Here is a 12,907-nt window from a genome sequence, read left to right as displayed (position 1 = left end):
GGGTGTAAGCTTCAGGCCATATGCAGGTCTAAAGTAAACACAAGTATATTTGGTTACAGCGACAAAGGGCCAAAAAAGCTAGTCTAGTAGAAACTCCCAGCACGTATTTATATCGTGAGATATCTTTGCAAGTTGATGTCTGGCTGACCCTCTACAACGTTCTGATATTACGTCAATTTCAATTTAGTAGCGTTTTGCTCTTCTCGACTCTTGTAGCGCGACTGAGAGTCCAATCCAGATTTTATTTGTTTACCTTTTTATTTTTCAACCAACCAGTTTCAAATTTTTTGATTTGCACCTCATCCTCCACTGCCAGTTGAAAGTCAGTTACCAACAGTCATGGCAGCGCAACAGACACGTCGCGCCGACTTCGACCTACCCAAGTTGCCGGACATGGCCACTGTCCGCAAATCAGCCAATCTCATCCGGCCAGAACAGTTTTCGAAACGGAAACTCAAGCTGATACTCCATTTGATCACAGCCGAGCTCAAGGCTCGTGGAACAAATGTGCCTCACATCCTCTTACCGTTCAGATCAAAGATCAACGATTCCAAGCTCGAACAGTTTCTTGAACAGCTTTTTCCGAATGGAGAGCTCATTGACGTAGACCATGACGAAAACCATGCGCTCATTATTATACAGCTGTACGATGAGTTCACTTTGATATGTGCCTTGAAGTACATGTGGTCAAGATTGCCTAACAACGAGATCATCGGCTGGGATGTATATTTGGAATATAGAAGAAGGGAGAGAGAGGCTGGCTACCCCAAAAATGCATTCTTGTCCATTATGCCAAAGTGTCTCAGCTCGCCAGCTCATGCCTCAATTGTGTATGATTTTCTTGACTTGTTAATCAGTATCACTTCAAATTCACAGTACAACTATTTAAGTGGAAGAAAGGTCACCAAAATGGCGTCCATTTGGGCCTTCAACCCCACGTCCAAACTCTCAAAATCTGCCTTCTATGATGCTACCATCAACCAGGAGTTCAATTTTATCCAGGGAGTTGAAGCTTGGAAATCATCCGGCAATGCTTTGTTTCATCTTTTGCTTTCTTTCTTACGTGCCATGTTGCCTGAAAATGATGCAGAAACTTTGAAGTTGCCCAAGGCATTGCAATCGCTTCTCATAACAACAGCATACCCACCTTCCGAAGATACTGGCCGTACACTCAAGTCCATGATCACCATCCCATGCGTAGTAGTCAAATCTACACGTCCATCTTCCAATGTGTACGAGTTACTCTCCAAAGTAAGACACACGCTTTCCTTTGACAAAAAGGACGCGTTCCTCTCCATCGAAAACTATACGATTCTTAAGAACATTTTCAAGAAAGATTCAACAGATGATATTGTGAGAGGTCTTACTGAAGAATCAAGAAGAGTTCTCGGAAGATTAACCGATGATTCGATTGAGTCCAAGTATGAATTGTACCCTGGATGGCCCAAATCACAACCTGAGATCGATGACAACATACCACTCTTCTCTCAGGTTTCAGTCTACGATGTAACTTTACAGGATTTCTATATTTGGACATGGTTATCCACTTTGGGATCAGACCAATCTACAGAATTCAAAAAGATTTTTGGTCGTTCGTTAGTCATGGAATCAGACTTAAAAGGCTTCCAGAAATGGATAATCATTTCTGAACAAACCATGTCTTCAGATGAATATCTCAAGCATTTCAAATTGGAACCAGTGCAAACAACCACACCACCACGTTCAAGAAACCCATCCAATGAAAGTATCAAAAGAAAGAACCTGCCTTTGCCTCCGCTTCCTCCAAAGGATTTCAAGCATTTGGATGAAACAGTCGATCCATTACCAAATATTCTGTTCGAAGAGAAAGACTACAAATTGGATGTAGGTTCGCTTACCCTTGAGGACGATCAAATGAGCTACATATACCCAAGCAAAGTCAGCGCCGATGAAGCTTCGGAATATAGACGTTACTTGGAAACAACTTCAATTGCTGAAGTCAGCATTCAAACAAGAAGCAGAACCAATTCTACTGTCCCTATTCCAAGAAAAGTTCCACCATCTTCAGACTTTGACATCAATAGCGCGCCACTGTCTAGTTTGTCATTGGGCCAACCTTGCCAAACTCCAGTTACACAATATTCTAGCAACACCGGAGATTTCAAAGAACCATTTGATTCATACACAACAGAACAAGAACGCAAAGAAATGATAAAACAGAACAAATCAGACGAGCCGTTTGAAGATTACTATGTCCCTGGTACGGGCCAGTCTCCAATGGAATTGTTAGAGAGGCATCAGCAATTGAATTCTCCAGTTAGCGAGCAACTGTTAGACAAAGCAAAGGATCCAATTGATACAGAACTTGCGTCTGATACTCCCAAGTTAGACGACAAGTTAGATGCCAAGTTAGATTCCAAGTTCGAAGCCGAATATGCCGAGAGCAAGGAAGCCAAGAAGGAGAGAAGAAGAATGAGAAAGGAAAAGAAAGAGAAGTTGAAGCGAGAGAAGGAGGTGGCTGAAGTCATGGCAGCAGCTGCTGCTGCCGCAGGTTTTACTGATACTCCAGAATTTGCATCTGTTGGAACCCCTCCAATTAGATCTCCTCCAGGCTCTTTTGCCCCACCTGATGTTATCATGTCTCCAGTACCAGAGCTGCCAAAGCGTGTTAAAGATAAGTCACAAGACAAAGAAAAGAAGAAGAAAAAGAAGAAAAAGCCAACGTCATATGTTGCAGATGAAAAGCAAACTGACTATACTATGGCACTACCACCACCTCAACCAATTTTCAATCAAGTACCTCCTCCTTTAGATTTGAATATGGCTTCACATTCTCCTGCTGTTCAAAATGGAATCTTTTTCAGTCCATTTCTGGCCCCACCAATGCCTTATCAACCCCAATATGCATACCATGGCTCCCAAGAGTATTTACCAGTACCTCCAACTCAGTATATGTACCACAGTTCTCAAGAGCAGTTGTCTCTTCCTACTGAATATCATAAATCCCGTGGTTCTTCTCCACAACTGAGATCTCCAGAAAAGTCACACACGAAATTGAACTCCAACACTGAACCACAAGGTCAAGTGTATCTGGCAATCCCTCCACAGCAATTCCCGCATCCGCAGCAATACTTACACCCCCAGCAATATTCACAGCAATATCTACCTCATAATCCTCAGCAATATCTTCCACATCCTCCTCAGCAGCAGAAACCATCTCATCATTCACCTGCTCTTCTGCTGCAACCTCAGTACCAAGCATATCAACCTGTTGCCCATGAACCAATTCACCATCCTAACCATACACCAGCTCCGCAGCCCATCTATTTGAATCGCCCTTCAGCTTCCAATCACCACCCCATATCTCCTCCGCATAGTCGACCAACAAGTGACACTGGTTCTGGTGGTAAGCATGGCGTTAGTGACTTCACGATGATGAGCATTCCAAAACAAGGTAAACACAACAAGAATTCAACTACAAATAAGGCTAATCTCAGGGCTGCGTTCATACAAGGAAGTTTTGGGATCTAAATAATTGACTGAGATTCTTGAATGAAACATGCTATGTATTTTAATGATTTATAAATAACAGACCAGAAATGAATACGAATAAAATCAGAATAAATTAATTGTTAAATAAATAAAGTATTTGTCACGTTAATAAATAAGGAAATGTAATGAATAAATATCGTCTAGTATTCAGACAAACGTAACTTCTTGCCGATTTCACGAATAGAGAATCCACTATTGTTTCTATTCAAGAAAGGCAACTCTGGACTTGGGCCTCTAGACTTGATATCGTCATCACCCATGTCGAAGTAACCGTAACCACCCAACAAACTAGACAAGTTGCTGACTGGAGTAGGTTGAACAATCTTAGGAAGCGAAGCGACAGTGGCTGCCTTGGCTGCAACAGCAGCAGCAGCTTTCTTTTCTCCCTTCACTTGCTTGAACATAGTTTCAATCTCATTCAAGTATGATTCCAAAGTAGTCAAGAATCTTTGCGTTTGTCTATGTTTGGAAGAAGCACAGATGGAGATAGAATCATCCTTTAAGATGTAACCAATACCAAACCCATTGGCAGAAACTGGACCGAAACCAAACAATCTCAATGAAGGGTTACCACAGTTGGACGTAGAGATTATAGTGTTGTTAAGCTTGTCCCAGCCATTGTCAGCAAAGATTTCTGGTAACACCTTCAAGTTGGCCATCGAATTCTGAGCCTTAGCATGGCTATGGTGGTCCACGATGGTATTTTCAGACGAAGAATCGTCGTCGTCAACTAAAGTAGAGATAGAGGCTCTTGGATCCATGTTAGTGGATTCACCATCTTCCTCGTCCTCATGAGTATCAAGGTATCTCTTCCAGAGGCAGAATAAGGCATAAAGATGTCTGTCCACACCTTTACCAGCCGAACACAATCTTGTTTGTTTAGAGTGCAGGTTACAGGCTTCTGCAAGGTATTTCAACTTCTCTTCATTAGAGATTAGAGAGTCAAAAAACTTTCTGACATACAAGTTTGACTCCTGTGAAACAGTTCTGATGGCTTCAGTTCTTCCATGGAAGAAATGCTTGGTCATAGCTGGCTCATAGGTACACTCGACTTTACCGTACAATGCATAATATGTTGCTTGAAAGGCCATTTGCACAAAAGCATCTGGGGAGAACTTCATTTTTTTGATGAACGATGCACCATATCTCTTGAACTCCAAGTGTCTGAACTCATTCTGGTTGATCAAGTCACTTAATCTGGTTTCACCGAATCTAAGAGCGAGAGACAAGTCTGGAGTTAAGTCCCATTCCAATTTACGGGGAATGGTGATTAAGTCATCATTGATCTCTATCTCATTGCTGTTCTTTCGGGTATTCTTCCAGAGGGAAGGAGAGTTAGTGTTGATTGACTGGGCAAATGACAAGATTGAGTCAGTGTAGATATCACTGACAAATCTTAATACGGTGTGGCCGTCAACTCCTGTGTGTTCAAAATTAATACCAGCCTTACCATTCTTGGTAATGATGATCTGCAACTTGTCGTACCATCTGTTGGTACAAGTACCTACCTGGATACCCTTGTCAAGTATCGACAAGCCGCACAACATATTCTTGGACAACTCCGACAAATCGTTGATTTCAATGTCGTCTAAGCACAAGATGAAGAGAGCCGAGTCGATGATCGACAAGATCTCATTATTGATGGGGTTGTTGTGAATCAAGTTGTTACGGACGTTGGCCCAGATTCTTCTGTTTTCAGTGGTCAACACTCCGAAAGAAGACTTGGCAATATCAGCATGATCAGTAGTCAACGAGTCTTGGACAATCGAGGTGAAATTGACACTCAACTCAGATTCAGACAACAAGATGTTGTTTTTGGAGTCCAATACATCAAACCAGTAGAACTGAGACTTGCTCATGACGACAATGTGGTTGGACTTGTTGTCGGATTGCATGATACACCCATCATCAGTGGGGATTCTCGAGGCACCAAAGAGTTTGGAATATTGGTACATGCACAAAGGTTGGCCATTCTTTAATACGTCTGGAGGCAACGTCTCATTCTTGAGAGCCTGGATGAACTTCAAGGAAGACAATGTAAGCGAGGTGGCACGCTTGATCTGAGGGTTGCTATGGACATTGTTATCGTTGTTGAAGGGATCGTCTTCCAAGAGGAAGAATGGGTTCAAGTTCAACACTACGGGGTTGTCGTAGTTCAAGTAGGCATCGTACCAGAACTGTTCAATGTAGGAGTTTCTTGTTTTGGCAAAAGTTCGAAGTTCCAGATCCAAGTATTTACCCGTGCCGCTTTTCAAGAAGCTCTCCACGGCTTTGACGGTTTGCTCGTGCTCCGACTCTGTCTGCAAAGGCTTCAACACCTTGAGGTAGTTGGCGCAGGTTTCAGTGAGGTCGGGAATGGGCAACTTTTGCAAGCTGTCCTGATGTTGGTAGGTAGCCATTTGTGTTGGTATGAAGAAGTGAAAATTGGGTGACCGGGAAAAAATGCAGGTGTCTTAAATAAGTACTATAAATAGAAGAAAGGATAGGAAAAGTGAAGCTAACAGTGTACGAAGTAGATATAATGTATACGCAGCCAAAGAGTAATAAAAGTCAAGGGCATTATAGCGTTGGTGTGCCAAAGCAAGGAATTTATCAGCAATTTATATCCACGAAAAATGAGGCCTACCCCAGAAGATTTGTTCGTTTTAGTGCTGCGTCACCACCGGAGTTGCATTGCTCAGCGATCGTGAGCGGGTAACTGTGTTCTGTTTGCAGGAGCGGGACAATTGTGCGGGACATTATTGGTGAAATCTGGGGAATTCGCCATAGTTAGGCGCTCAAGCCTGCGGTGCAAAACTCCGAGCATTCCACTATATACAGGCCGTGCATCTCGGAGTTTTCTTTAGCGTTTATACAGTGTGGGGCAATCCGACATGTCAGAAAATATTACTCAGATGCGGGTCGCCAGTGCGTTCATTGGCCAATTTGGTCTCCAATCCCCGTTGAACCGATCATTCAACTCCGTAGCTCTACCAACTCCGGATACCGGCGCCACATAGTTACAGTTTAAAATCGTCCGACAAATGGTGATTATCAGCATATGTCAGCTCCGAATACCCCAGGAAAATGAAATTCTAATTGTTCATTCCAATTGTTCATTAGGGTTTGGTTGTGCGTCCCGACAAAGGGAAATTTAAGAATGGGAAATTTAAGACTTATCATAAGCGTAGAATGTAATAATTGTATATTAGAGATGTTAAAAGGAATGTAGGTACATGAAAAATCTTTCTGCTGTCACACTTTCACATCTCCACGGCACTCTCATAAATTCACCTTACACGGTGTAGAATGGTAAATATGATTCAGCCTGTAATTCGTGTCTACGTAGTTCGTATCTATGAGTCCGTATATATGCTACGCAAACTGCCAATGTTGTGCAATGTGCACATCTCCTTGGGTATATCTACATATGATCTGGCTATCCTGATAAAAAACGGAGTGTGTGATTGGAGCCCACAGAAATAAAAATTGGTCCTACACTCCAGCAGAAATTTTTTACTTGATCTATTAGAATATTATTTACATTGAATAATCCAATTTCTCTATCACGGCAAAATAACGCTCCGGAGGATCAAATCGATATTGGACTTCTGCACAAATTCTAATATCCATCGGCCTCGCCTCGTTTCCGCCAAAAGTCACTGACTCCTTCTAGATGGTCGCCGTTGCGGTGAATCCCATTCATTGACGTTAATGACCCGCTTTCGTAGAAAGTGTGGCCCAACTTGCACAACGCAGTCTGTATGTTGTTGTGGCCATGTTCATCATCAAACACAGTAAAGTTTTCCACCATAATATTCCGTGGAATGAGCTGATGATGTAATCGAGGGAAAGAGATAGTGTGCAATAGCTGCTTACGCTCATAGTAGATACGCACGATAGCCTGTAAAACAGCAGTAGGAATACGCAGGCCACCCGCAGCTCCGATCAAAAGATCCGGCTTCCCGGTATCGCTATCTACAATAATCGTGGGCGCCGTCGACGATAACGGCCTTTTATGCGGACCGATGAAGTTGTAGATAGAAGGAGTTAGGTTGAAAGCATTGGGCACCTTTGGCTGCGAAAAATCATCCATCTCATTGTTAAGAATTATACCTGTGCTGTTGTCGTAGACTAAAGAGCCGAATAGAAGATTAACTGTAGTAGTCATGGAAATGGCATTGTCCTCCTCATCAATAATCGAGAAGTGAGACGTACCTTCAGGCTCAGTCAACTCGTACTTGGGATGGTAGTTGGTCCAGGGAAACGTCCTTTCGTCTGAGTACTCGCCCTTGTCGAATACCTCCTTGATCCACGACTTGCTGGTGTACTTGGTAATCAAGTCTTGCTTGTAGTTATCGATGTTGACGTCACCAAACTCCGATCTGATAGCAGATAGCCATTTGAAACTCTCAACTAGCTTGTGCGTAAGCAGGACATCATCCTTATCATTGATGATCTGAGAGTTGTTATGTACTTCGTTGAAGAAATTCAATCCGGCTACCAAAGCTAAACCACTGGAAACACCATTGGCCGTATACACAGAAAGGTCCTTATCTCCGATGGTAAGATTAACATTGATAGGGTGTTCTACATTTACTTTGTAGTTCTTGAAATCATCCTTCGTGAGGATTCCTCCAAATTGCTTAATAGTTTTAACCAAAGAGCCAACAATAGGTCCTTCTGGATCATAGAATACGGCTGAAGACCCATTGTTGGCAATTAGTTCTAACGTATTGGCATAGTTAGGACGTCTGATCCAGTCACCTTCCTTGACTGTCTCGTCATTCTTGAAGATAAAGTCCCAGTTTGTCTTGATTTCTGGTACCTGCGAGAAAACAATACTGTTCTCCATGGCAATGACTGTTTCCAATACTTTAGTGCAACGGAATCCATTTCGGTTCAAGTGAATTACAGGTTCAAGCAATTGTTTCCACGACAATCTACCCGAGCCATGTCTGACAAAAAGCTCGTACAACCCCTTCAATTCACCAGGAACAGCTATTGCCAATCCGCCTATCTTGGAAAGAACAAAGTTGTCTCCGTACATGTCTTTAAATGCTCCACTAGGAGCCATTTCACGAGCATCGATACTGATGAAATCGTTCTTATGTTTACTAACTATGAATCCCCCACCACCAATACCAGACGAGTGAGAATTGATAGTTCCAATACAGAGCGCTACAGTCACAGCAGCATCAGCCGCATTACCTCCCAGCAAAAGTATATCTTTACCCATAGTAGAACAAAGAGGTACATCACTGGTAACCATGGCTTTGGATCCAAGGTGTAAATGTTCTTCCAGTGGAGATAAAGTAGGTACACCAATACGGTCAAGTAAGGGGTCGTCATTGATGAAAATCTTATGAAGACTCCTATAGGGGTCTGGTCTCTTAATGTATTTGATCTTTTCTTCAAGGAGAGGCTGTTTTCCTTGTAGAACTAGCAATGTGTGCATAACCAAGATGGTCATAATGGCTGCTAATACTACAAGGAATCTGCTTTTGAAGTGAATTGCTGGTAAATACCGCAACCCTCGTACAGATCTCTGTTGTTGGTGCTGTAGAAGCGTGGTTTTCTCGTTTAAAGTCATCGAGTTAGATAAGCCAGTGTGGAATTTGTTGGAGAAAAAAGTCCGCTTGGTGTAGAAGTATTTATCTGTTGATAAACTATTGGAGCAGTATTCGAGCCGTAGTCGGTAGTAGGCAGTATAATGAATAAGTAGTGTGTCTATATAACTAATGTATGAAGCTGCTCTGGACAATAATTAGTCAGATCGGAATAAATAAGAAAGCTAACTCTCGCAAGACTGTGGAGCTTTTCGTTATCAGTGCGCGGAATTTCTCTCTTCTCTAAATGCGCGCCTAACGAAGAGTGCACATACCACACTGCTTGAAGACTGAGTGGTGAAGGTCATTCAGGTGCAAAAAGCAGAGAATGACTCCAAGCGGATGAAGAGGAGGCTAGCTGGAAGAAGAGTGTGGAAATGGCAATTCTAAGTATGTGTATGAGGTGATTCGAGCAGCGGAGAAGCCCAATCAATGACGAACTGTGAATCGCAAAAGAATACCCTATGAGTCTGTGAGTGTGCATTTCTCAATTGCAATTGAGCCACCACAGATCCTTGCCACACAAGAATGAATGAAAAGTTGTCTCTGCAACAAGTCAAAGCAGTGAGCTATTACAGTAACGGTAAGAGAAAGAACTGGGCCCAATCTGTTCTTCAAACATCAAACACCGAGATCTACCTATATCCCAATTGTAGTCATGTGATCAATTTTGCAGCACATTAATTAAATACGAATGTTTACCACTAAAGATATGTCGTATTTTGCCTCACAGCTCTTTCCAATACAACAGCAAATAGTTCTTCATCCGTTTATTCCATAGATATGGAGGTTTCTTTTCCTCTAAAAAAGATTCGGTTCTTGCTACCCTGGCGCCTTTCGATTTTGGTTCCAACGAATTACCTTATTCGGCCAAGCCCTGCATCCAAACACTCAGCTCATCTTTACTACAACCGTTGCTAATATATTTTTCAGTTCTTCAAGGCACTTTGCTAGCACCTTACAGCAGTCTAGAACTTCATATTATGTATATTGCGGCAGCACATTATGTCTTCACCAAATAATGACTCTGACGATAGCCACCAGAGTCCGAAACCCATAGCGAAAGTGAGGGACTTCCCATCTATAGAATCTGTGCAAAATGAAGCAACTTCAGAAATGAACTTGCAATCGCAGTTTTCAGGAATATCCATTAGTCCAATAGTAAGCGCAGGCGAAGAAGACGAATTGATAAACAATATTTTGCCTTCTTACCACATGTACCAGCTGACTATCTCCAAGAACTTGACCCCGACCGATGAAAATTTCAGAGTGGATCCACCCATATACGAGGTTAGCCCTGTGACTACTTCCAATACATTAAATAGTCTGTCATTATTTGGCTTTCAAACACCGATGAATGAGTCTGTGAACAACAGCGTAGAAGCATTCCCGTTGTCCATCACTGAATCCCTGACTTTCAACGAAGAGTCGGCTCAGGTTTGGGAGAACACCATCTTGGCAAACGCTCACAAATTGCCTAACTTGACCAAGACCAATAATGCTGTCAGCTCCAACTTGGAAGTGAAAATCACTGTCACGGAAAAAGTGTGTCAAGTTGGTATGAAACCAACAGTTATCGATCCATCCAATAAAGAATTCAGACAAGGTGACTATATCCACGGTTATGTCACCATAGTCAACAAGTCAGATAAACCAATTCTGTTTGATATGGTATACATTGTATTTGAAGGAGTTATAACTGTGCTTGACAATAACAAGGGATTCCTCGACTCAGAAAATCCAGTCAACGTTTTTAAATTTTTGAACATGACCGATTTGTATGCTTCATGGACATACGCAAATATTGATAGACTTGTAACCGATAACGGGGACCCGCACGATTGGTGTGAAGGTGAAACTGACCCTTACGATAATACAGCATTATCCATAGATGTGAAGCGTTTATTTCAACCGGGAGTAACATATAAGAGATTCTTCACCTTTAGAGTTCCGCAAAAGTTGTTGGATGATATCTGTGAGCCACACAGCTTGAGTAGACATACGGATGTTCCTCCCAGTATAGGCATACCTAGAGGTCTAATTGCACCTTCACTCCTTTTGGCTAATAGAGAGTCACAGATCCGTGATATGGCATTTATAGATACTTGCATAAGTTACAGTGTTGATGCCAGAGTCATTGGAAAGTCATCCGATTATAATTACGAAACTCACGACAGCAGGGATCGATATATTATAGCTAAAGAGGCTACGTGTCCCATTAGAGTGATACCTACTACAAACTTAGAGTACGAATGTAACCCTAAGGCAATGATACAAGAGGCGGGATTATACTACAAAGCATTTGTCGATTCCATTGTTTCTAAGATTGAATATGGCAATGACCTTACGAATGCTTCGACAAACCCTCGGACCTTGAATCTACAAGCATTGACCCCAGTGGGATCCCGAGATTCAAATCACAAGTTGCGTCAACTATATGACGTGGCTGATATGTCCATAAAACACAATTTGAAAAAGAATAGAAAACAATTTGCTGATGATATTTATCAATTTACAACGTCGTTCAAAAAGAAGTCTCTCACCGGATCTGTCAAAGTTTTGGGGATTGTGTCATTGTCTACGCCAAAGGAACATTATAGTATATCGTATGTCCCTCCAATTAAATTTAGAGAACCTGGTAAAAAGTACAACACCACGATACTGGTTCCCATAGAATTGTCATACTTCGTTGAAGGATCAAATACTTCAAAGGTTGTCTTCCCTGAAATCAAATCCTTGCAATCTGAGCTTGTTGTATTTTCTGTCAGATCAAAAAAACATTGTTTCCCATTTGAATTCACACATGAGATGTGTTTCAAAGATGAAAATATTGACTCGTCGAAGAAGAATGAGCCTGATAATTTTGATCTGATTATAGTAAAGCCGTTCCAGGGGTACATTAACGAAATCCAGAATCTAATCAAGAACGTCAGTAACGAAGTCTTGAGATTCGAAACGCAAATGTACAAAGATATCAGAAGTGTGTCGGCCCTGAGTACGAAGTATATTAACTTGTCAATTCCCGATTTCGAATTACATTCAAAGTCGTCGAAATCCAGTGGAAACCATGCACTGGTTAAGACAATTCCATGGGAATCTGAACGTATTGAGCAGGAAGACCACTTGCTTTATTCCAAAAAATTCGATGTCACCCTTGACCTTAATAGCTGTCATTTGAAGGGACCTGACAACAAGCACAACAGGGGATTCGACTATCTCACTTTGGTTCCTAGTTTCCAGACTTGTCTTATGGCTAGAATGTACTACATAAAAATTGTCATCAAGATGGTTAGTGGAGACTCTCTTGTGGTTCATGTTCCTTTGACAGTAGACAATTATTAAAATAACATGCATAGAAGGTGTATACAACTCATGATTTTAGAAAGTTTGCACCTTCAATTACTTAACTTATTATAACACCTTTACCGGTAGTACACTATATGACGAATTTATGTATCCTGTATTGTAAGAGCAACAAAATGTTCATAATAAACGCTTTCATAATCAAGAAAAGTTATCTATGAGCTGTAACCCAACCCATGTTATTGATATTTGACCAATACGTTCTTCTGAACAAATTGGGCTCATCTAAATTCATTTCCTCAATTGTTTGGCTTTTATGTCTGTAGTCTGCAAAGTAGTAGAGTGTAGTTCGATTAAGCACACAAAGTCTGAAGAATAGGTGCGAAAAGCTACTTTTCAAAAGCGGCAGAAATGCAACCATCAGGCGATTCCTGTATGAGGCGCTCCGGTTTAAATATATTGACAGGCGTTTGGTTGAACTTTCT

General features: G+C 41.7%; 4 protein-coding genes across 4 annotated transcripts; 2 read left to right on the top strand and 2 right to left on the bottom strand. All coding sequences in view use genetic code 12, as the record gives it.

The window, feature by feature from the left end:
- The first annotated feature begins 173 nt into the window (after positions 1-173).
- MSB1 (polarity establishment and bud formation protein) lies at positions 174-3,634 on the top strand. Its single transcript, XM_001385733.1, has one exon. The coding sequence runs from the start codon at positions 340-342 to the stop codon at positions 3,508-3,510; it is 3,171 nt and encodes a 1,056-aa protein (XP_001385770.2). The 5' UTR covers positions 174-339; the 3' UTR covers positions 3,511-3,634.
- On the bottom strand, positions 3,595-6,088 carry YAT1 (mitochondrial carnitine acetyltransferase). The gene has a single exon (XM_001385399.1). The coding sequence runs from the start codon at positions 5,928-5,930 to the stop codon at positions 3,672-3,674; it is 2,259 nt and encodes a 752-aa protein (XP_001385436.2). The 5' UTR covers positions 5,931-6,088; the 3' UTR covers positions 3,595-3,671.
- Positions 6,089-7,018: 930 nt separating this feature from the next.
- EMC38 (gamma-glutamyltransferase) lies at positions 7,019-9,280 on the bottom strand. Its single transcript, XM_001385398.1, is given in 2 exon segments — positions 7,019-7,969; positions 7,988-9,280. The coding sequence occupies 2 exon segments, from the start codon at positions 9,101-9,103 to the stop codon at positions 7,133-7,135; spliced, it is 1,953 nt and encodes a 650-aa protein (XP_001385435.2). The 5' UTR covers positions 9,104-9,280; the 3' UTR covers positions 7,019-7,132.
- A 955-nt stretch (positions 9,281-10,235) lies between these two features.
- On the top strand, positions 10,236-12,461 carry BUL2 (BUL1-like protein; the record flags this gene model as incomplete). Its single annotated transcript, XM_001385732.1, has 1 exon — positions 10,236-12,461. The coding sequence occupies one exon, from the start codon at positions 10,236-10,238 to the stop codon at positions 12,459-12,461; it is 2,226 nt and encodes a 741-aa protein (XP_001385769.2).
- Between the last annotated feature and the right edge of the window lie 446 nt (positions 12,462-12,907).

The sequence above is a fragment of the Scheffersomyces stipitis genome, chromosome 6 (assembly GCF_000209165.1).
Source record: "Scheffersomyces stipitis CBS 6054 chromosome 6, complete sequence".
NCBI classification, from domain to species: domain Eukaryota; kingdom Fungi; phylum Ascomycota; class Pichiomycetes; order Serinales; family Debaryomycetaceae; genus Scheffersomyces; species Scheffersomyces stipitis.
Note: the sequence above shows the minus strand (reverse complement) of the source record. Positions and strands in the feature narration are given on the sequence as shown.